Source organism: Eretmochelys imbricata, chromosome 16, assembly GCF_965152235.1.
Source record: "Eretmochelys imbricata isolate rEreImb1 chromosome 16, rEreImb1.hap1, whole genome shotgun sequence".
Lineage (NCBI taxonomy): Eukaryota > Metazoa > Chordata > Testudines > Cheloniidae > Eretmochelys > Eretmochelys imbricata.
The window spans coordinates 22,650,770-22,675,867 of record NC_135587.1 but is presented as its reverse complement, the minus strand read 5'-3'; the positions used below and the strand labels follow the sequence as shown (position 1 = coordinate 22,675,867).

At 45.9% G+C, this 25,098-nt stretch overlaps 1 protein-coding gene across 4 annotated transcripts in view; it reads right to left on the bottom strand.

The window, feature by feature from the left end:
• Nucleotides 1–25,098, bottom strand: part of GSN (gelsolin) — a 53,349-nt gene that overhangs the window by 10,744 nt on the left and 17,507 nt on the right. For 3 of the 4 annotated variants that reach the window (XM_077836012.1, XM_077836014.1, XM_077836011.1), the window contains exons 2-9: nt 8,716–8,917; nt 7,635–7,789; nt 5,982–6,143; nt 5,405–5,554; nt 4,728–4,817; nt 3,365–3,497; nt 1,023–1,111; nt 32–247 (exon numbers count right to left, since the gene is read on the bottom strand). In XM_077836012.1, the coding sequence (XP_077692138.1) occupies nt 32–247; nt 1,023–1,111; nt 3,365–3,497; nt 4,728–4,817; nt 5,405–5,554; nt 5,982–6,143; nt 7,635–7,789; nt 8,716–8,908 (1,188 nt within the window). In that variant the 5' untranslated portion in view covers nt 8,909–8,917. Of the gene's footprint in view, nt 1–31; nt 248–1,022; nt 1,112–3,364; nt 3,498–4,727; nt 4,818–5,404; nt 5,555–5,981; nt 6,144–7,634; nt 7,790–8,715; nt 8,918–10,229; nt 10,326–25,098 lie in introns of those variants that run through there. The other variant, XM_077836013.1, reaches the window with a different exon arrangement.

The following is a 25,098-nucleotide window of genomic DNA, read 5'->3' as shown; positions in this document are numbered from 1 at the left end:
GCCTCCAGGCTCCCTCCATGCCACCTCCTACCTGTTTCTTGCCAGAGCCATCGTCCTCCATGCCATGCTGGGCAGCCATGGCCGTGGAGTTGTGCAGCGTGGCGGCGTCGAAGGGCACCTTCTCAACCTGGGCGATGTGGCTGGAGATGTAGGCCGTGCCCAGCCCCTCCGTCTGGTCCCTGTCCCGCCAGTTCTTGAAGAATTGCTTGAACAAGGGGGTCTCACCGCTCTCAGGCAGGACTTGGATCTGAAACGAGGGAGCCGGCCTGTCAGGGGGAGTCTTGCCCGGAGCCTGGCAGGGCTGCAGTTCTAGCCAATCCCAGCTGTAACACGGGCTTCAGGAAGACTCGGGGCCGTACAAATCCCTAGGGCAACTCCCCAGGGCAGGATTCAGCCACAGAGAGCAATCCTGGGGCAGCCCTGAACTAATACGTCGCAAACCCACAGCCAGCCAGCCGGCCGCCTCTGAAGTGCCCACAGGTCTCACTGGCCCCATAAGGGGAGATTTGGCAATCATTCCCTCCCACTATCACCAGGAGAGAGGTGCTGTTCTACACACCCCACTGCGTGACTCTCACAGCATTTCCACCAGCAAAGTGACCACTGGCTGTGAAGCATTCATTTGCACCCGGCCCATGTGTCTGTTCAAGTCTGTTTTAAGCACAAATCTACCTGGAAAGTCTGTGCTATCACAATAAAACCATGGACCTCAAAAGCGTGTTCCACTGGTTACCACAGCACAGTGGGGCTGGGAGAGAAGGAATCTCTCTTAAGAAAATGCTGGAGAAGCCATGGGGCAAGTCTTCCCCTAGGGACAGGTTAGTCAGCGCCTCTTCATGCCCAATGGGAGTCGTTCTGAGTCCTTCCTGGGCAGTTTCTCTCTGTTTCTCCTGCTGGCCCTCAGACAGACTGAACCACCGCCCCAGGTGGCTGGCTGAGGAGAGTTTGAGGTGCACCCTCAATGGTATCTGAGCATCAGCCCAAGGTCAGGGTATGCAGCCGCCCCCGCCGGCGCTACTTACCTGGGTGTGTTTGGGGTACCGCATCTTGGAGATGAACTCGGAGGCAGTTTTCAGAGCTGCCTTCCTCTCGTCGGAGTTGGCCTTCTTGCCTTTAATACGAACAAAAAGGGCAGGGTTGATGATTGTTCAATAATACACTCTGATTTAAAAACAACCCTCTCCCCCCCCGCCCCCCCGATTTCCTTCATGCCCACAGTGGAAAGCAAGTCACCCGTCCACAAGTTAAACCCCTTCCACTGCTGCACTGCAGTAGGGCTCCACCTGCAGGTGATGAAGAAAACAGCAACCATCTGTGATGTAGTGAATGATTAGGATCACCTGGGATAGCTCATTAAATCAATTCTCTGCCATTTCTGGGGGCCTCCAGCCCTGGAGCTCCTCGGTCCCTCCTGTCCTCTGCCTGTGGCACAGGCTAGTTTAGTCTCCTGACGGCTGTAATACTTTGGCTGGTCTGTGTGTGGGGGTGGTTGGATGGTGTTGGTGGCCTGTGATGTACAGGTCAGACTAGAGGGCTCGTGGTCCCTTCTGGCCTTGAACTCTATGACTCTATAATTGTACGTGCCAAGTCCTATAGCATTTGGCCCAGTGACACAGTCTAAACTTCCTCCCCCTTGCACCATCCCAGTCATCCATGATCCACAGCCCAGTGGCCTGTGGTCAAACACTTGTAATGCTCTGACGGGCACGAGCCCCACAGCCGGAGAGCCTGCACTGGCTACCCCCTGCCTTGCAGGATCCAAGAGAGGGACAGTCAGCAAGACCCTCTCCCCTGGTGCTCAGGCATCAGGATTGCACAGAGGGAGAGAGGAGACTTGCATAGCTCATAGATATTTCATAGATTCATAGATATTTAGGTCAGAAGGGACCATTATGATCATCTAGTCTGACCTCCTGCACAACGCAGGCCACAGAATTTCACCCACCACTCCTACAAAAAAAACCCTCACACCTATATCTGTGCTATTGAAGTCCTCAAATTGTAGTTTAAAGACCTCAAGGAGCAGAGAATCCTCCAGCAAGTGACCCGTGCCCCATGCTACAGAGGAAGGCGAAAAACCTCCAGGGCCTCTTCCAATCTGCCCTGGAGGAAAATTCCTTCCCGACCCCAAATATGGCGATCAGCTAAACCCTGAGCATATGGGCAAGATTCATCAGCCAGATACTACAGAAAATTCTTTCCCAGGTAACTTGGATCTTACCCCATCTAAAACCCATCACAGGCCATTGGGCCTATTTACCATGAATATTTAATTACCAAAACCATGTTATCCCATCATACCATCTCCTCCATAAACTTATCGAGTTTAATCTTAAAGCAAGATAGATCTTTTGCCCCCACTACTTCCCTCGGAAGGCTATTCCAAAACTTCACTCCTCTGATGGTTAGAAACCTTCGTCTAATTTCTAATCTAAATTTCCTAGTGGCCAGTTTATATCCATTTGTTCTTGTGTCCACATTGGTACTGAGTTTAAATAATTCCTCTCCCTCTCTGGTATTTATCCCTCTGATATATTTATAGAGAGCAATCATATCTCCCCTCAGCCTTCTTTTAGTTAGGCTAAACAAGCCAAGCTCCCTGAGTCTCCTTTCATAAGACAAGTTTTCCATTCCTCGGATATCCTAGTAGCCCTTCTCTGTACCTGTTCCAGTTTGAATTCATCCTTCTTAAACATGGGAGACCAGAACTGCACACAGTACTCCAGGTGAGGTCTCACCAGTGCCTTATATAACGGTACTAAAACCTCCTTATCCCTACTGGAAATACCTCTCCTGATGCATCCCAAGACGACATTAGCTTTTTTCACAGCCATATCACATTGGCAGCTCATAGTCATCCTATGATCAACCAATACTCCAAGGTCCTTTTCCTCCTCTGTTACTTCTAGTTGATGCGTCCCTAGCTTATAACTAAAATTCTTGTTATTAATCCCTAAATGCATGACCTTACACTTCTCACTATTAACCATTTCCACATGAGTGTCCCCCCTGCCACAGGCAGACCCGCATGCCTGCCGGGGCGCCGTATACAAAGATCCCTGCATGGGTATCCGTGAATCTAAATGATCTACCCTTCCACTCAGAACTTCTTAACATTTTCTGCTAAGTCTCCCTCCTGAGACCCCCCCTTTGGGCGCCACATTGCAGCAGCCATCCCTCCACCTGAGGAGCTACAGACGAGATGCCCTTCTGAGCCCGTGTGCTGTTCCTTAATTCCCTGGAGGAGCTGCAATTGACTGGCACCATGCACTCCCTCCCCACCCCCTACTTGCAGGAAGCAAGAATCGAATATAGATCCAGCGCACGCCTGCCTTTATCTATTTCTCCTCCCTTCCCAGGGTACCTTTCCAAATGAAGATTTTCCCATCAGAGCCATGGTCCAGAATGAAGCAGTCGTTGGAGTCCAGTGCAGCCTGGGAGAACGGATTCTCGTCTGCAACCAGAGAAACTGCCATGTTCCCTGCACCATTGGAGACCTGGGAGAATGCAACACGAGGATCAGTTCAGAGACACTGTGTGGAAGAACCTGGAGACCTTCTCCCCTCAATGTTCCACAGCTACATGAAGCAGTTGGAGGCGGACGTCATGACTTGGGTGCATTGGTTTCCTTCACGCTTCCTGTCCTTCAAACGTGATGTTCTTGGCAGAGCAGTGATGTGATACGAAGGTGGTCTGCTCCACAGATTTCAGGGATTTCTCCCACTACTGCAGCTTCCTATGAGACTACAGAACTGGTGGCCCATCTCTCCAATGTCCTCACTGCAAATGCAGCCAAAGAGGCCTTTTCAGCAGAACTGTCCTGTGCCCCAAGGACTGGACAGGGCCATTTCGGCATCCTGATGACTATCCTGAGGAAAAGCCCTGGTGGGTTTGCTGGTCCACGTCAAATGAGTTTGGTGGACTCAGACTTGAGTTACTAATGGACAAGTGTTGACCTCACAAAACCACGTTCCATACTTGTTTACTAAATCACCCCCCAGCAGATTGAATGGCCATGGACCCAAACTCCCTTCTCGCCCCTTGAAGTGGTCTCTTCAGGGCAGGGCTGAGGGACACTGGCAGGTCCCTGTGGGCAGTCTGCCCTGCTGTTGCCCACACTGTGGCTAGCCAGAGCACTGAACCTCCAGAGCTGTTGAGCCAGCCTGCCCAATGGCGACAGAGGAGTTAACAGAGTTGGGTCCCAAGCTCATTGATTCTAGTTCATACCTGACATCTCCCTGACAGGACACAGGAGCGCTCCCTCTTCCCCCCACTAAATACAGCTGCTACACTGATTCATTTCACATCACTTCCTTCTCTCATTGACAGCAACTGCGTGCTCTCCCAGTGGGCTGGCATGTGCGACATTTCACCTCAGTTCCTGAAAATTCCAGCTGTCACATGGAAGTCAGTAAGGCCTGGTCAAGGCAATAAAGTGATGGTGGCCACTTAGATGGTCTTGCTGTAAACGTTCTTTGCTAACATTTCATAAATAGCTAGCGACACTAGTGAGAATCAGAGTACCTCTGCTCTGCTCCAGCTCTGTCTAGTTAGAACATGTTAGACAAACACCTTTCAGTGATGGTCTAGGTTTACTTGATCCTGCCTTAGCACAGGGGGCTGGACTAGATGACTTCTCAAGGTCCCTTCCAGCCCTACATTTCAATGATTCTATGATTCCACCCTTTGCAGGGCTCCTTTGTCAGGAGCCATCTGCTTCTTGTTACCTTATACAGCTTAGCCAGCTTTCTATTGGATGCATCAGCTTTGAGGTCATCAGAGGCTCCTTCTGGCAGATTGGGCTTAGGTCCCAGAACCTGAGAGAGAGGAAAACAATCTGCTAGCTATGTGTGTTGATCCAAGAGAATTTCTGCTCCCCAGATGCTCTGAACACACACACACACACAAAACCACGCAAGAGAAAACTGTAGGTCAACAACATCAAAACTGATATATTCTGATCTCCAAACTGGGCTCAAATCCCAGTTTTCTGTCCCTTGCACAATAGAATGGTCAGCAGAAATAACACTAGTACTGTGCACTTGGATAGCCCCTTCCCTCTGAGGACCTCAAAGCACTTCACACACGTTCATTAATTCTTACACTGTGGTGCAGGAAACAGATGGGGAAACTGAGGCCCAGACAGGCTATACGACTTGTCCAAGGCCACACAGCAAGTCAATGGCAAGGCCAGAGTTAGACCAAGATATCGTGACTCACAAGCCTGCGCTGTAGCCATTTGACAGCCCTTCTCCTGCCGATATTGTACATCGACATACACATTCTGCACCGCACACGTGCGTACAGGCCGTCCTTTCATCTGGGTGCCCCGCTCATCGCCCCCGCAGCTGATTGCACAGAGAGGACTTCGCTGTGACGTTCGGTGAAATACAAAGAAAGTGACCTGCAGCATTTGCTCCCGCTCTGACCCTTCCTCCACGACATAGACTTTGGCACGGCCGCTCCGCTCGTTATCCCGGATCCCCTTGGCCACCTGGGTGGCCTTCATCTGCTCAAACCGATTGCTCTTGGAACCGCACCACTGGTGGATGTCCTGCAGGGCACAGACAAAGAGTACGGCATTTCAGAGAGCCCCATCCCAGGAACATGAGGCTTCTTTAGGCAGCATAATGCAAAGAACACCCCAATGGCTGGGTTAACAGGGCTGAGCTAAGCAGCAGCGGTGCATTAGGGCCTTTTCATGCAGGCAGGAAGGGGCAGCCTGCAGCAGCATTTGGTGAGGGGTTGGGAAGCGTGGATCTAGGGGGCTGGAGTCCCACAGCTCAACAGACCAGGAAAGTACAGCTCACTTTCCAACGTGGCAATAGAGAGTTAATAGATCGGCTGTGCAGTTGGTGAAATCACTGGTGACCTAGGGGAGCCTCGCACAGCTTAACACAGACTAGGAAGAAAAACGGCCCGCCAAGACATCCCCCATTCCCCAAAGATTTGCCAAACGTGTGTTTCACTAGCAGACTTACACTGCCCAGATCAAGGATGAAACAATCTCCGTTGTTGAAACTGTCCCAGCTCACAGGGACCTCAGTAGCTCGAACCGTTTGTCTGCCTTTGATCTGAAGGACTCTTTGGACAGCCACCTCGTTGGGAACCACATGCTTGAAGCCAGAAGCCACTCCACCAGCCTTGAAGAACAAAGAAGATGGTAACTCCTACTCACATGCTTGCCCTGAAGGAACTGAGAGACTGAAGTTGTTGTGTCTGTGTCAGAGGTTCTCATCTCCCAAGGGCAAGTGGTCACCCACAGCTGCCTCAGGGGGCAAGCTAGTCCCCAGTCTCTGTCTGCACATATCACTACATCAATCATCATGCCAATCCCCGGAGCCACTTCTCCAACATACGCAGGGAAAAAGATGCAAAGGATCCTGGGACACACCCAAGCTGTGTAAAGCAAGCCTCTGAATATGAATATAAAGGGGGTGAGTGGGAAGTGGAGGAAGCCTAGTTTATGTTGGCCTTTTTATTGCACTATGTGGAACATGCGCCTTCACCTACTCCCAGTTGCTCATACTCTACCATTCACTCTCACTGCTGCTACGAGAAAGAGTGAACAGAAAACAAAGTGAATTCAAAAGAGGAAGTTACAAAGACCATATCAGGGCCAAGCTGGGAATAGTACTCACAATTCCCGACCACCCAGCTCATTGCTCTAACCACTAAAACATGCTGCCTCCCTTTGAGCAGTCTGTCTCTGGACAACTGCCTATCACACATTCTTTCACTCTCCATACAACACGCGGTAAGAGAAAACTCACCTTTTTGCTACCTGTCCTTTTCCCTGCATTTGTCCAAGGTGAGGTTTAAAACACTTTCAAAAATGATACATCCACAGATTAAAGGTCTATATCTGGCAGAAGCTTCTGTTCTATTCTTGGACAATTTATGCAGTAGGTTTCAGCCATTCCCCAAAAAGTGAAACCAAATTAAAATGAGAAAGGAATGGAAACTACTAGGGTTACGAATAAGCAAATAAAAAAATTGTAGGAAAATCCTGGACAAGGAAAAAAATAGCCAACTGCGGAAGAGTCTGGTGTAATGTTGCTTTGCTTGTGCCAGTGGATAGCTAATGTGGATGACTATTTCTGGATAATCTAATTCCACCCCCTCCTATCCCACCATTTTGCACCACTATGGAAGAATGATTCCACAATGCTTTCCCCCACCTTCCCGTAATACTACCGATGATAGATGCCAAGAGAGGTAGGAGAGGAAATGTGGTGGGCATGGAAATAGTGATACTGGAAAGGCCATAGCTAGTTGGGTAATTGGGGAGGGGTACAATCAACGCACAGGGCAAGACATCTGCCATTAACTTAGATTTCTATTTCCCAAATCAGTTGCAGACGCCTTGGGGCAGCTCCCTTCTTCCAAGAAAAACAAATCTCCAGTCCCTACAATTGCATGGGGCTTTCATTTCTGTCTCATCGAATCCAGCCCAGGCTCTCTTACTAGGAGTTGCTGTTCTGTACCCTGTCATTGAAAACATCTGGTGAGGAATTTATTCCCTGTGATCGACAAGAGGGCAACTCTTACTTCTCCTCGGTGACATGGACAGGCTGGGAAACCTTTCTACTCAGATTCAGACCTGCTAGGCTGGATGTCCAGCAAATACATACTTTGTACTTCAGGCCGGATTTGAAGTATCCCAGGAAAGTTGAAGACTCATGCCCTTGCACCTCCCGATGCTGGATAGCCTTTCCATGAAGATAATCGTCCATCTGGACAGTGAATATGGCAGCTGCACCACTTTCATCCTGACTACAGAAATCCCCTAGAAATCAAAGGAAGACACCGCAGAGTGAATGCAGGGCCTCTGCCTTCTCATTCGCTGTTTCACCCTATGCAAACAATTCCCTCGAGGGCTAGTTTCCTGAAAAACCTCTACTGCCAGATATTTGATTACAGCCAGGTAGGGACTGAGTCTGTAAAACAGCTATAGTGACACTGACCTCCTTTGTAAAGCGCTTTGAGATCTACAGATGAAAAGCTCTGGATAAGAGCTAGTCGCTACTACCACTGACAGCCTGGCCAGCTGACTTGGCAAGAAGATGCATTCAGTCTGCCCAAAAGTCAGGCAATCTAGCAGACCCTTAGGGGGCACTAGTGGATCAACAGCCTGGCTCTGCAGACTGTCAGCAACCCTTGAGAATCCCTCTCTCAGGTTATCTGGCATTGCTACAACATAGATATGACAACGCACTAAACTAGAGCCCCGTTTCTCGTTAGCAGGCTACACCACTTTACAGCACCACAAAGCTGCTGTGGGGATGCGTGTTTTGTATGAGAGCTCAACTGAGGTCCCGTCTGCTCTATGTGAGCATTAAAGATCCCATGGCACTTTACAGAAGTGTAAGGGTTTGTTGTAGAGTCTGAACAACATTTTCCCTTCTTGTGGTTGTGCAGGGCAATGACTAGTTGCTGCCCTCCACTCCAGAGGTGGCTGCATGTCAGTAGTGCAGCATTCAGAGAAAGCGTGAAACATTTTGGAATGAGAGGCGCTATGGGAATATAAAATTACATGACCTTAATAGTGCCACTTTTGCCTTCTTTTCCCTTGTGGCAGGACAGGTTTACCCAAGAGTCCTGGACCAGTGAGAGGAACACCGTGCAAGAACTTTCACCTTCCCAGGTTTAGCTCCAGGAGTTGGAAGAACTGCCAATTTCCATTAAGACAGAGACAAGCCCCTCGGACCTTACCTAACCAGAAATGCAGGTCATACTGCAAGTTCCCACTTCGTTGTTTGACGGTGTTCAGAAGCAGATAAGCATCTCCGGTGAAGAAGTCTCCATACAGGTTTTTTGGCACAGGTACCAAATCAAATTTCTCAATCCGCCAGATCTGTAGGCCCGGCTCCTTTCCAGCCTTCAGAAACTCAGCGTGTTCCACCATGCTGACAGGCTGGGAGAGGGAAATGAAATAGAGATTTCTTAGGCATGTGCAGTACAATGAAGCTCTTGTTAAACTAAGACTGCTTTTCTGGACTCCTAATTACTGCAGTTCCAAACAATTGGAAAGTTTCCATTGGTTCTCGCACTGAAATCGTCTAAGGAAAATCTTTGTTGACCTTTATTACTTTCCAGGTCCACCCACCTCCATTTCCTGACTTCCTTCCTAGCCTCTTTTTTCCTCTAGTCCCTGTTCTCTGATTACTGTCTCCCCGTCCGTTCAGCTTTGCCGTTACTCTTCCTCTGCTGATTCGCCACTTCTTTGCATGGAAGGGTGGAGACAAAAGACATGGAAGTTCCCTTTCTATCCGTTCCTGTATATAAACATTCCATAAGTTGGAAGGCTCCAGGGAATATATATATATTTTTTCCCCTTTCATCTATATATTTTACATGGTTTGCAAAATCACTGTTATATTTCCCTATAACATGTGTGATCTATCAGTCTCTCACTGGCAAATGCTGGGAGTCCTATCATTGCTAGGCAGGGAAAACCATGGCAGAGAACAATGTGACATTGGCAGGGAGATGGATAGGTGACCTAACAGGACTTTTACAGCCCTAATGTTTACACTTCTGTGATATTATGATGCACGATTTACTCCAATGCTTTTATGTGGCTTCTAGGAATTATACTAATAAATCTCTACTCCTGACAGCTGTTGAATCCCTTCAAGCTACCCTGTACCTGGCAAACTTTGCAATTCTAACTGGCCATTGCTGCCTCTATATTATTATTATTTATTAAGCACAGACAATGTATTATCGCTTCTTTTGAGACCATAAAGTTCTAAGGCTACAACTAGAAGGAATTCAGGATAGCAATATTAAAAAGAAATAAATCAATCCTGATGTATTTTAGATTAAAGGAAGGGCCTGTGTCCCTCTACCAGGGCAGGCGTAGCATGCCTCTGAGTACTAGAAACTAATAAAGGCAAAGAGGAAAGAAATAATATTCCATCATAAGCATCCAGTACTTTGACAAAGAGGAAAGTTCTCAGCAGTTAATGGACAAAAATAAAATTTAGGCTCAGCTCACAAGGCAGAAATACAAAATGCTGCAGACTGGAAAGCAAGACAGCAAGTTAGCTGCTGAATCCATATCTAAACTGAACCCTGACATCAAATGGATACTTAAACCAGTGCCCTCTTACAGTTTCTACTCCACTGCCTGCACAGTGCAGTTAGGGAAGCATAACCCTTGCAAGTATTTTCTTAGCAGAGGAAAAGTTTTACATTGTTTAATTATATGACTGATCACTTACCACAGCTGAAAGAACAGCTGCTGTAACAAGATAGCCGAACCCTGCCACAGACACAGAGCTTCCGTAGCTTAACCTCAGAGCCATTGTACAAAAGACTGTGAGAAGAATGCAACGCTAGCCCTGTTTGCACTGGAATTTAAGAAGCGTTTTTAGCAGCAAAGGGGTTCTTCACGCTTTCACCTCCAACAGAAGAGGGACTGAGGAGTCCCAGCTCCTTCTTCGTTTCCCTGTCAATAAAGACTGCATAAGTCGGTGCTTTATCACAAGGAAACACACCCAGATCCCCCTGAAATATAAGGGCGTAACATGCCTTTGCACACGGTCCACTTGGAGGCCACACAGATTTATTCTGTACAGTCATTTATGGAGGCTCAATCCCAAAAGACAGTAATACAGGACAATATGGTATTCATTACAGCGGGCGGTGCAATAATGGACAAATAAACTAAATATTTGGTCAACAAGCCAATAATAGGGAGAGAGGCTTCAGCAATGGAGACAAAAATGGATCAGCTGAGAACTGGAAATAGACGGAGAGTTGATGGGGTGCTGAGGAACAAAAAGGTTGTTCCAGATGGCAAGGCCTGTGGAGGGAAAGATTCTCACACCAATGTCACTGAACTGTGGGAAAGGACAGAGAGTGCTAAAGGGAGCTGGCTGAGTGATCGGAGGGTGAGGATGATTTGTTCATATTTCCCTGTACATATAGATAAGCAAGAAGCAACATTTGGCAAATGCTTTGGGTCTCTTGCACATGGATTTAAGCCTCTACACAAGCTACAGTGAAATTGGTGTGGAGCAGTGGGGTTCTAGGTACAACAACGAAGGACCACTCGTCTGCTGGCAAAAGGACTTCTCTTGCCAGACAAGGTGGGAGAGCAAGAGCTAGCTCAATAATTTCACACTGTATGCTGTTAGGGATTTAGCAAGATAACTGTGACATGCATCTAGCAGTCTTTGGGCTTATTGAGTTCAACTATAACAGTGTAGAGTTGGCATCAAAAGACTCAAGAACCAGGCCTACTTTCTCCTGCCATCCGGTGAACAGAGCCAGCAATGAGCCTGCTTCATCCAAGCAGCATACAAAACAATAAGTGCCCTATAATAATATTTCTCACTGATTGCACCACTGGGCCACATTAGAACTGTGTGTGTCATATGCCCCTCAGGTGGTCCATTAGAATATAATAGCCTACTACCGCTACCACATGATGGAGTTACTCCTAGAGTTCCAAGCGCTGCAGGTGATGCTGAAGGATCTGGGATCAAGCACTACTGGAAACCCACGCAGAGGTTTGTTGTAACCATGCTGTACAGTCTATGATGGTATGGAGATCAGACGAAGAACACTGGTAGGGAGGAAATGAATCTCTATATGTGTTTATACTGCAGGCTCCTTGCATCTAGAGCGGAACTGAGTGGAATCTTCAAATTCATTACCTAACTTTCTGGGAAGATACTTAAACAAGGGTCTGCTGCTCCTCCCACCCCCACTGAAGTCAGTGGCCAAACTTCCATTGACCTCAATGGGAGCAAGATGAGGGACACACACACACACACACACACAGGAAAGCATTCTCCTCTCCTCATGAGAATCGTTTTCGATCTCTCTCTCTCTCTGTTTTGCTAGAACATTGTGTTTTTCATTCCATAGTTTCCGAGCTGGTGCTCTGTGTCTGGACATTTGGCTATTAAGTATTTCAGATCTTGGCAAGCTCTTGCTCAGTTAATAGACCTTTGACAATAAGTATCAAAACAAAATTTCCTTGGAAGTTCTCAATTTTTAACAGAGAATAAAAACAATTTATTCATCTGGCTGGGCTTGGACGGGTTTTTTTCCCGTCCCTGGGGAGGGAGCTCACACAGAGCATTAAGGGTCTGAAAAGCAGGAAACATTTGCTGGAATCATAAGTGTTGGCCAAGGCAAGTTGAGCAGTGCTGGGAAGCCATCAATGAATGGCTCTTACAGCTGTTCCATCTGTGGTCCACCCAAATCCAGAGGACTACACTCAAAAACAAATTAGTAACAATGTTGGAAGGAGAGACAAGTCTCTTGCAGATGGAAAGATAGTTTCAAGTATTTATTCATAAACATTTATACAGTGCCAAAACTTTGCATGCAATTCCACTGAGACTGAGGGAAAAAGACCCAGGGCAAAGCACCTAAGTAATTCAGGAGCCTATGTCCCATTTTCAAAAGTGACATAGGCTCCTACACCCCATAGACTGAGGCTCTTAAGTCGCTTAGGTGGGTTTGAAAATGTTATCCCTAGCCCCTGTCCTGCAGAGCTTACAATATCAATTAGACAAGTGCAAAGCATGAAGGTAGACAAAGGAAAGGGGTAAGGAAAGGAGAATGAAACAAAATAATGTGACCAACATAGTGAGAAAATAATAAATTATGGTGCTTTTCAGACATAAGGAGTACACGTAATATTCATGTGCCTACTGCTATCAGCAAATGTAGTTATGCCTTTAACTGGAATCGCTGAAAACTGAGCTTTGGTATGACGGGTTCAAAGCTTGTTGCATGAGTGGTTTGAGCATTGGCCTGCTAAACCCAGGGTTGTGAGTTCAATCCTTGAGGGGGCCGTTTGAGATTTGGGGCAAAAATTGGGGATTGGTCCTGCTTTGAGCAGGGGGTTGGACTAGATGACCTCCTGAGGTCCCTTCCAGCCCTGATCTTCTATGATTCTATATGGCAGAAGTCAATACATAGATTATAGAGAAGATGATGTCACTGGTGGAAAGCATGGCAAAGAAGTGGTGTGAAGCAAATACTAGTATAACCATCCAAATCACCTTCACGACTGATGCAAAGTAAACCCAACATCTTACACACAGGAAAGGCATTCTAGGAGAGCCAAGCTCCGTAAACACAGGGCACTGAATACACAGTTTCAGTGCTGGGGAATTATCTGAACGAGGCTTGGCTGCTCAGGGATGAAAACAAAAGCTTTTAAGGAAAGAAGCGCCCTGTGTTTTGAACAAACAGCAGAAGACAACTGCTTATTATGGAAGCCAGCTGTTTGATTAACATCTCAGTAAGCATGACAGGTCTATTCAAGAACATCTTATAAATGTGTACCTTCCTACTGAGATAAGTATGGGGATACGCTCACTAATTACAGCGCACGGTGCCCCAGACACAGAGTGAGCTTTAGCTGTCTGATGGCTCAGTGGCAGGATACATCAGTCTTCCAGTTTGGAGTCTGCTTTTTCAAAAGAAGTTTTCAGTGACCTGTGGTGAGGTGTCCACCCTGCACAAGTAGTGAAAGGGTTAATGTGGGCCCCAAAGGCCAATTAACTCACCTGGCTGAACCTGGAGGGTGCCCTGGGTCTAATGAAAGATGAAGCCCAGCTGGAGAGGAGCTGGGTGGAGCTACAAGGACAAAAAGTCTGGCACAGAAGGGGTTGTAGGGGGAAGAATTGTGCAGGTGCTCTGTGGGAATTAGAGTCAGGCAAGAGCTGTGGGAAACACTCCTGCAGGGCAAGGAGGAAGCGTGTGTGGGGAAAGATACCTGAAGGCACAGGACTGGAGCAAGCTCCTATGGCTGACCCTGATAAAGGGCAGAAAGCAGACCTCTGGGGAAAAGCCCTGGGAGACACTGCTCAGTACAAAGAACCCAGCAAGGGGCTGGGGAAAAGGCCTGAAGAAAGGCTCATGGTAGGAGTCCAGGGAGGCCGAGGCAAGGTGTCTGATAGAGCAGACTGTGGCTGCTTCCAGGGTCCCTGGATTGCAACTCACTGTGCAAGGTGTGCCTGGGTTCCTCCTTCTGCCACTGGGAAGATGGTGTGAAGCCCCTGACACAGAGGGATAAGGATGCTTTAAAGCCCTGAGAGAAGCATGTACGGACCGCGGGTCTGATGCCCAGATCTGAGGACACTGGATTTTTGTGCTGGACTTGTTGTTACCCTAGGAGGGGTGGAACTAAAATGTGACCTGACTGAGTTGCAAGAAGAGGCAGGAGAGAGGAAAGAACCGCTACGCTACACCCAGCTGTGAGTCGGGGAATGCTAGTGATGAGAACACTCTTCTACACCAGCGCTTCTCAAGCTATCTGAGGTGGGGGACTGGCAATTTTTTTTTCGAGAGTGTGCGCAGACTGGCAGCCGATGGCTCGCAGACCAGCACCGGTCCGTGGACCACCACTTTGAGTAGCACTGTTCTACAGTACGTGATTGCTGCGGAAAGGTAGACTGGCTGCCCTGGGTCCTGAGGGCTTCCACTGAGCACTAGAGTGATGCAGTTTAGGCTCCTTTCTGTCCCAATGCTGTCCTTGCCAGCATGCCCCAATTCTCTTCTGATTAGACTCCCTCCAGGAAAGGGGTATTCCGTCTCCTGGGCCCACTTACTTCTTGGCCACTCCTAGTGGCTAGGAACCAGGGGTCCAGTTGCAGTGGGGCATTCTATGAGGTGGGTGTCTGTGCACTAGTGACTAGACCAGAAATGCGGGACTCCGATTACAATGTCTCTATCCCTTCTGGTAAAAAATGTGACCTATCCTCGATATTGATGTAACGAACACTTGTTAGCGCATTGGCTGAGGGGGATGGGCCCAATGTCCCCCTACCGTATATCTTCTCTGGCATGCTGTCCAGTCTCCTTTCAGAACTCTTATGGGACACAGCTCCCATCACTTCTCTCCAGAGACAGTTCCACAGAGTAAAGTTTTTTTTCCTAGCATCCAACCGAAGAGTACCTTTTCTTTAGCCCACCCCACTACTCCTAATGATACCTGCTTTTTACCTCCCTAAATAATTCTCCCTCTGGGCATTTAAGCCCTTCATATATTTGCAGACTGGAATGCTTTACACCCAGCTGTCCTGCAGCCAAGCTACATAAGAATGGCCATACTGGGTCAGACCAATGGTCCATCTAGCTCAGTATCCTGCCTCTGACAGTGGCCGGTGCCAGATGTTTCAGAGGGAATGAACAGAACAGGGCAATTTATCAAGTGATCCATCCCCTTTTGTCCATTCCCAGCTTCTGACAGTCAGAGGTTCAGAGACACCCAGAGCATGGGGTTGCATGCCTGACTATCCTGGCTAATAGCAATTGGTGGATCTATCCTCCATTGAGGATATGCTCATACTGATCCCCCATAAACCTGATCTTTCTTCACCTTACTCATTTTTGTTGCTCTTCTCTGAATTCTTTCTAACTTGTCTCTATGTTTCTGGTAACGTGTCTGGAGCTGACTCTGACATTCCAGGCATGGTCTCACCAGAGCTCCTAAGTGATTCAGTTATGTAAATAAAAACAAAATGGACAGAGAAGAGCTATCACTGCCCAGATTCATGACATGATCTCTGGGCACTTGTAGTCCAGACTCGCATCTGCTCACTTTCCCTGCTGTATCCCATTGCAACATCAATTACAGGGAATCGACTTTCCGATGACTCTAGTCTGACCTACCCCGGCATCTCTAATTCAAACACTCCCTTACTGCCTCGCAGCAAACACCACCTATAACTCCTACTGCTGCTATCCAAAACCTCCTTTTAAAAGGTGATAACAGGCCCTGGAGAATCATCTGGTGTTTAGTGAGAAAGGGGAAAATGCTGCAGCCAATGCATGAAACAAGATAGTTTTCCCCTTGACTCAAGCTTCTGATTTACACTCGACCACAAACATTTCAGCAGGCTCACCAAAGCTTAAGAAATGCACAAATTCTACCAAGACATCCACTGATTGGTGATATTGCCAGAGCACTGCAGAGCACAATATGTGCAAAATAATAAAAATATTCTAACGGTTTCCAAATTAAAATTCACGGAAGTAAGATTCCAGTTTAATAATTACCCTGGAATAAGAGGACTGGCTATTCAAAGAGTCAAATATTCACGTTTATTAAAAAAGAAACAAACAAAAATTTGCACACCGGTCTTTCCTCCAAACAGCTGCAGCTCTGAAAGTGGTAAGACTTGGAGGACAGTACTTCTACATCTCAGCCATTCCATGAAGATTAAGGCTTTTATCTGCCTTTATTTACTCTTAATGCATGGTAAGGCAGCGGACAGAGGTGGAAAATTACTGTTCCACATCTGCTTATAAATTGGTAAAAACAGTATGAAACAGGGAGAAAAAGCACATCCGTTTGTTGGTGTATAGATTTAGCTGAGAGAAGTGTCTGTGTTTCAGGAAGAGAAAGGGAGGGGGGGTGTACTTGTATGTAAACAAAGTTGGAAGTGGCGGTATAAGCATCAAAATTAGTTTTCCCAAACAGGTAGGAAAACACTCAGTTGTGTTTCTTAATAAACTGGAGAGAAAGGAACCAAGACTCCATAGAGTTAAAATTGCTTTGTGCAACAGTTTACATTACTATTCCGTGAGCACCTATTATTGTTACAGACCTTTTTGAGGAGAGAAACACCGCATTTGAAGAAGGGAGGATTTTTAGGGGGTCCAGTTAAATTGGGCTAGTGTACACACACATCCCCATCATATCACAAAACCTCTAAAATGTCTGCTTCTTAGTTGTTTACGCTTCTAGGACTATAAGGGCTTTTTTTAAAAAAAATAAATAAAGTAACTGCTTTTTTTGGTAAGAGCATTGAAATGAAGTTTCAGTTCCAGTAGAGACTGTATTTCTTTAGTGCATATGGACAACACATAATAACTGCTCTGCCAGGTGCTAGAGTGCCCTCTTTCTATAATGCACCCAAACAATGAATCGCTGTGTATCTCCTTAGGAAAGGGGAGACCCAACTCTATGATAACATTCATGGCTGAATGCCAGCAGGACAGTGGGGTGGGAGGAGGTATTGTTTTATGATCGCTGTGTGTATATAAAGTCTGCTGCAGTTTCCACGGTATGCATCCGATGAAGTGAGCTGTAGCTCACGAAAGCTTATGCTCAAATAAATTGGTTAGTCTCTAAGGTGCCACAAGTACTCCCTTTCTATTCATGGCTGGTTACTCCAAGCAGCTGGAGACACAGTAAATTACCACACCATTTCTGCTGTGGCAAATCAATATGACAACCCATGTCAGTAAAAGCTCACCAGCTGAGGGCAGCACAGGCCAGCCCACAATATTTAAAACAGAAGTTTTAAAGTTTTAAAAGCTGTAGCTCACGAAAGCTTATGCTCAAATAAACTGGTTAGTCTCTAAGGTGCCACAAGTCCTCCTCTTCTTTTAACTTTAAAAAAATCACTTGACTTTTTTTCTTTCCTTGGATTTTAACTGTTTCTAGACCTTGAAAACACTACTCTGTACTGGTCCTAGCAGGCTTTGTGTAAACCTGAAAAGTAACTGGACTAACCAGCCACTTAATTTATTTCCATCTGAGCTTTATTGCTGTGTCTCATTAGCAAGGAGTAAGAGCTATAAATTACTTCCCTTCTATGAAGCTAAGTAATAGGTTGATATCAGAAATTTTGGCATCTACACAACTGCAGTGAAGAACTTGGAAGTAGGTAAATTTAAAACCTCTTTTTAGCTGGCTTTGTTGGTCGGCACCTGGCATGCTGTCCAGTCTGCACAAGATCGGCTACAATATGCTGTTCTTTTTGCTTTATGGTGCTTGCTTCTTTAACTGGAGTGCCCTCTCTTTCAAACCTGGGACTCATGAACTGTCTGCCCTGCAGGCAGAGGGAAGGCTGCAATCTAGTTGTTAAGCTGATTGCTTTGCATTTTAAAAAGAGAAATTAACTCTTAGCTAAGCAGCCAGCTTCTCCTTTAACATCCCAAAGAAACCAGCACACTGTGCCCAGAAGCCCTTATCTTCTGCAGTGCAGGGAATTCCATTTACAATGAGGAGGAAGCTGAGGGTTTGGTTTTGTTAAACAAAGCTGTGCTATAAGCAATGCAAACAAGGCCACTGTCTGGCCCTAATGTAGAGGAATGCAGACTGAATTCCCCTAGCCAAAGTGGGACCACAAGAAATCACGGCTGGCTACATGGAGATGCTAAAGGAGGCCTCACTCACTGCTGGAAGAAAGCTGAATGGCAGGGAATGTTCAGCCATCACAGAAGTGAGTTACACACTGTCACGCCTGCACTCTTCCCTCCCTCATCCCTTGTGCTCTCTCCACACTTAATTTGGGTCTCTGGCTTCTCTTTACCCCAAGCTTCAGGAGATACCTGATTGCTTCTAACAGAGGAGGACCCTCCCCAGGGCAGACTGTCAAGGCTGGGCTTTGCACAAGCGGGGGAGGGGAGGCGAGGCAGGCGGCAGACTAGAGATTTAACCCCTACACTAGTGAATAGCCAGCCTTAGTCCAGTAGGTGTACAACCAACACTCATGCTGCAGTAACTTCACATTGCACCCTGAAGGCCCATGCCTGCCTTTGCAGTTAGCCAGTTCTCACGCTCTCTCCCCCGTATTACAGCACCAGCAGATTCGCAGGGCTACGTTTGCACAGCCCTGTGTTGGGAGCAGTGCAGAGATGCACACACCAAGGGAAGCCTTAGGAACTGTTCTGTCTCAGGGAGCTGAGGGGTGCACATATTCCTTTCTGGAGTGCAATACAAACCCCTCCATGCAGTTTGTGTGCAGGGGATGCAGAGTCCTGGGCCCACCTCCTCTTCACCCCCTCTGGGGCATTGTGACAATTCCCATGTCAGTGCATTGGAAAGTCTCAGAGAGCCACTCTGAATGGTAAATGAGAAACAGTCACTGCATTCTCTCTGCCACATATCCTGAATCCATCTGGTATGGGCTCTGAGTCTATTAACCCTTTTCCACCAGAAGTGGGGACTTCCCAGCATGCAGCACATCTGTGGCCAGGACAAGTAGATCTGTACTAAAATAAGGCTTTTCAGTTCAGAAAACTTTACCCCAAGTTGCATGTTGGAACAAACCCTAAAACCAACTCAAAATTCAGCCAAACCCACTGCCTTCCTCCTTTCTTTGCACTGAAACAAGGAACCAGTGAGATCAGCATGGTGTTAACACAAGCCCATAAGTTGATACTAGGTTTGCTAGAAACCTTTTGAGGAACCTGGTCTGAGTTTGTAATGAAAGCTGAAACCATGATAACTTGAGCTTGGCTGGAACATTTTACAGAGCTCTCACCATGAGTTAATCATGCATTACATTTTTCTTTCATCACTTCGCACTTTGCATTGTGAAGAATACAATTAACTACCTGGTTAAAATAATAATGGTAACTGGCACTGCGAATTATTACACGAAAGCTTATGCTCAAATAAATTGGTTAGTCTCTAAGGTGCCACAAGTACTCCTTTTCTTTTTGCGAATACAGACTAACACGGCTGCTACTCCGAAACCAGTAATAACACTGGGTTCAAGAATAAAAAGGTGACTTGCACCAACAAACATACTTGTCTGAAAGTCCTGCCTGACAAATGCTCATAGAATAATGTTTCCTTAAAAGAGGGATTTTTTTTTTTAAACTAGTTACACAGGAGATGTAATGTTCTTGTCTGTCCTATACATGTTCCACCCACTGGAAAAAAAGCCTTAATTACACATTTGCATGAATGGCTTCGCTAATATTCTGGAAGTCTAACATATTTTTGCCTTTTGGCTTAGTAAATGCTTTTACAATGTGGCTGATCCATTTTATCCAAAGGGACCAGAAAAGCCCTTGAAAAGCCATCAGCGTCACACGTATAATTACTTATGACCAGCAATGTGTTTTCTTTTAATAAACTGCCTATGGAGCCTACTGTTCCACAGACAGTCGGGTCCTACATTATTTTACATTGCCTAACCTCTTACTAGTAACCCTTGCTTGTAGTAATTCCCCTGCTGCATTCCTGTTTGCCTTGTTACTTGAAAAGTCCATACTTTGCACATTGGTTTCTACTCAGCTTACAGGTTTACGTACATGCTTTTCAAGAGTATCATTCCTCTAGAAAGACAGGAGGGCAGTGTTGTGTGGCACCATTATTGGGAATAACCCCTGGCTGGCTTCACAGACTTACTGTCTACCCACTAATGCTGCTTTCCATGGCTATAAATAGTTATTTAGATAAAAGGCATCAAGAACAAAAAGCACAAGCAGCCTATCTCAGTACTTCCAGCTGCAACTGACCAGCTGGTTTGGAAGGCATAAGAGGAAACTCTTTGGCAAGCATTTGGACAGGCATCTAGCCTGGGTTATTTTCCATAATCCAGTCTCTAGGTAGGTTCAAGATCTAGATACAGAGATGCTAAAAATTCTCACTTTTCTTCATAGCCGTTCTACATCTGTGACTGGTGAAAAGCCTTGATGAATTTGCACAAACTGTGGGAATTTGTGGGATCAGCAAAGTCTCTGCAGCTTTAAAGAAACGCTCGGACATGCCACAAGACCGTATAGTGGGAGAGAGCATTTCAGTACAATATTAACAGCTGATGACACTGCACCCTACGAACAGTCAGAAATATTTGTCTTTATTTTTTTTTCAGCTCTTTGCCAAATTTGCATATAGCTTGAGTGACTAAGTCTTAAGTCAGCCACTGAAAAGGCCACAAGATCTATTTCAGCTTTATCACCAAGGTGACAAGCATTGAAAAATATCTGAAACAGTTGATTAGATCAGCCTATGGTCTCCAGGCAGCATTAAATTCATACACACGCAACTAAACACCATCCCCACGCTGAGAAGCTTGTAACAAAAGCATCATTAGGACAATCACGGTGACTCCATAATCTATTTTTGTTTTGTCTCTCACCATCTGAGGAACAGCACTGCCAATGGCAAAAAGAAAAGGAGGACTTGTGGCACCTTAGAGACTAACCAATTTATTTGAGCATAAGCTTTCGTGAGCTACAACTCACTTCATCGGATGCATACTGTGGAAAGTGTAGAAGATCTTTGTAAAGTGGAAAGCATCTGTGGAAAGTGTAGAAGCATGAAAAAATACCTCCTCCCGCCCCACGCTCCTGCTGCTAATAGCTTATATAAAGTGATCACTCTCCTTACAATGTGTATGATAATCAAGTTGGGCCATTTCCAGCACAAATCCAGGTTTTCTCACACACACACACACACACAAACCCACTCTCCTGCTGGTAATAGCTTATCTAAAGTGACCACTCTCCTTACAATGTGTATGATAATCAATGGCGTTCCTAGTATTGGCTGCTGCTTATGCTCCCAGCCAGAAGGGTGGTACGTACAATACTACTTTTTCCCCTTAGCACACACAGCCCAAAACTTTTGTTGTATTTTTTTTTCACATTTGAAAAAATTCATACTAATGAAAACCAACACCCTAGCGATATATATAAAATGAACAGTACAGAGGTACATTTAAAACGAAATTCAGGACACTGATTAAAGGCAGCTTTCTTAGAGGCTCACAACGTTCAAGTAGACGGTGTCCTTTTAACAGCTCTCCCCTCAACTTTAAATCCTGTAGAGAACAGGTTTAAGTTTCCCACCCCCAAAGCACAGCAATATCTTTGTCATGGGCAAAGTTGGTTTTTGCATTCAGAGATTAACATTCCCATGGAAACCTTTTAACAAATGAGAATAGCCAGGTGAAACAGGCCAAATTATTATATGCATATTCTGGGCACAGTCAACCTGTGGAACTCCTTGCCAGAGGATGTTGTGAAGGCCAGACCGTAACAGGGTTCAAAAAAGAACTAGATAGGTTCATGGAGGATAGGTCCATCAATGGCTATTAGGTAGGATGGGCAGGGATGGGGTCCTTAGCCTCTGTTTGCCAGAAGCTGGGAATGGGCGACAGGGGATGGATCACTTTTTGATTACCTGTTCTGTTCATTCCCTCTGGGGCACCTGGCACGGGCCACTGCCAGAAGACAGGATACAAATGTTCTTTGCCTCATGATTAATAATTCCAGCTCTATTCTGATATTTCCAGCAACTACAAGGTTTTTGCTGCTGGCTTTTAGTCACTTAAGAGAGACCCACCCATTAAACACAAGGTTTCAGGAGAAAGTGCTAACGTTTAAAATCTCAATTTAAGAGCCTGATTCTCTTCCCACTTGCACTGTTGTAAATTAGGAGCAATTCCACTGAAGTTATACCAGGGTCAAACTGGCATGGGAGAAAAGAACTAGATCCTCTGTGAACATTCTAGGACCACATATAGGATGAGACACATCCATCTGACACAGTCACACCCAGCTGAGAATCTACTGACTCAACCACAAAGCCCTACCCTAGTGAACACAATAAGTAGGAGTTCAGTCATGCTCTTAAATGCACAGTACACACACTGCTATGGAACTTGGAAAGCCAGCTGCTTTCTTTTATTTGTGAGCAAACAAATCCTAAATTGAGTACTTGTGGCACCTTAGAGACTAACAAATTTATAAGCTTTCGTGAGCTACAGCTCACTTCATCGGATGCATGCAGTGGAAAATACTATTTTCCAATGCATGCATCCGATGAAGTGAGCTGTAGCTCACAAAAGCTTATGCTCAAATAAATTGGTTAGTCTCTAAGGTGCCACAAGGACTCCTTTTCCTTTTTGTGGATACAGACTAACATGGCTGCTACTCTAAATCCTAAATTGCATTCAAATGCAAATCAGTGCTAAAATGCTGAGTAGGTGTTCTAGTTCACACAGAGTCACTAAGCGATACACAAAAGGCATGACATGGTATGTGGCCCACAGGCCAATAGGTGTGACCAGCCTGGTGCAATTACACAGAAACAGGAACGTCAAATCTCTTTAGTATAAGATGAGCAATGATAAGAAAGAAAAGGCTGCAACCTGCTTTAGTGCTCTTGCCTGTCCCAAAGATAGCAGCTGAGGCGTTATGCAATCTGTCAGAGGAGAGCTGGCTCTTTCTTCAGAGAAGGAAGGAACATCTTTGTGCAAGTCTGGATCAGGTTTGAGGTAAACAGATGTTCTCTATCTGCACTGAGCCTGTAACATTTCTTTTAAGAGAGCTGAGAGAGATGGAGGTCCTCATTGTCCACAACTTTGCATCTTGTGTGGTCATTTGCACATATGCAAAGGAAGTGAGTATGAAGCTACCGTGGCATGATGTAAATGGTGACACAACATGCAAGTCCATGGAGAATCAGACCCATTGTTTTCCATACTGTCTTCCAAATTCAAAGAGACTCCCCACTTGGAAGGTTCTCTGTTCAGCAATTTTTTAGACTTCCATGATACTTCCTAAACATTATCACCTGTGAGCTGATCTTATGCCCCTGACCATGAAATTTTAATACTGCCTTTTATCTGAATGCAGATGATTTCCCACAGGACCTGAAGTGTTACTGAAGGAGTGTCACTAAAATGTGTGTTGATGGCAGGGCTCCTCAGCACCTCTGAAAATGCATCTCAAAAGCTGAGGTTCTGACAAGCGGTGGCCACTTTTGGCCCAGAAGACTTGCTCTAGGCCACAAAGGGAGGGTGAGGCAGAACCAGGAAGAGAGGACAGATCTCCTGACTTGATCTCAAAGACCTGTACATCGGCCTCAAGACCTTCTTTCCCTTCCTTCACATCACTTGCTGAATTCTAGCTTTCAAGCAGGCACTAGTGCCTCATCAATCGCTAACGTGATCAGTGATTGCCACCTTTTGTAGTGGTAAACACCCATTTTTTTCATGGTTTGTGTGTATAAAAAGATCTTCTGTACTTTCCACAGCATGCATCCGATGAAGTGAGCTGTAGCTCACGAAAGCTTATGCTCAAATAAATTGGTTAGTCTCTAAGGTGCCACAAGTCCTCCTGTTCTTTTTGCGAATACAGACTAACACGGCTGCTCCTCTGAAACCAGTGATTGCTTTGGTTGTGAATATCAAATCCTACCCCCTCTTTACACATGAAGCACACGCTTGTCAATATGTTTAATAAAGGAAAAATAGCTTTGGATGTGGGTTCACTCAAAAATCCCAGACCACACTCATGCTGAACAGTTATTCTGCATTCCTAAAGTGCGTGTGCGTGCTCACACATCCATTTAAGATTGTTTGTCCCTGATTACAGGTGTAAACACATCTTACTGGAACAGTGGCGAATTAATGATTTTGCTGCCCCTAGGCCCTGAAATGATTGCTCCCATCCCATCCCATCCCACCCCCCCCGCCCCAGCAGCTCCCCGCTGTGGTAAGTATGTAAACAAGAATATGTCTTTGGTTTAGTAGCTCAGGATGATTTTGCACTGCAGACAGATTATGCACAACTGACCTAGATATGCACATTGCCAACATGCTGAGGATAGCTCTCGTCTTAGAGGAAGACATATGTACCCAGTGAGATACAGTTCTCCATGTTAAAAGCCAACAATCTTGCCACGTCATAAACCACTCTAAGATTAGGTGACAATAGCAAAAAAATAAAAGCTCCTGAGATGTTGATGTAGGAGGATGACACAAGTGCCAAGGTTCTACACAGCATCCACTGGAAGGAAACTGGCATATGTTCATCCCACCAGCCCCCAGTCACACAACACAAACAGGAGCAATGTTTTGCAGCCTCAGGCGACTACTTGCTCTCCTAGTATGGTAGAGCTGGCAAAGCTGTACGCCCCCCAATAGCACAGACATTCTTGTTCAATTCACAAACTCGCTGACCAAATCAATGAACAAGTAATAAATGATTCCTAAGAAAAAAAGGAACTGGAAACCATAGCAGAAGTAGAAAGAAAAGGAGTACTTGTGGCACCTTAGAGACTAACCAATTTATTTGAGCATAAGCTTTCGTGAGCTACAGCTCACTTCATCGGATGCATTAAGTGGAAAATACAGTGAGGAGATTTATAAACACTCAGAACATGAAAAAATGGGTGTTATCAAGGAGTGAGATGACATGCAGTCTGCACAGGCCCAAAACAGGGTTTTTCACAGTAACTGTAGCATAAAACACAAACCTGACGGATGCAAATTGTTCAGACTTGTGAGCTCTGACAACAAACCACTGTTATCGGCCTATCAAGGGAGAGAGAAATATAAGCAATTCTTACGTTTGTAGAAGATCTAT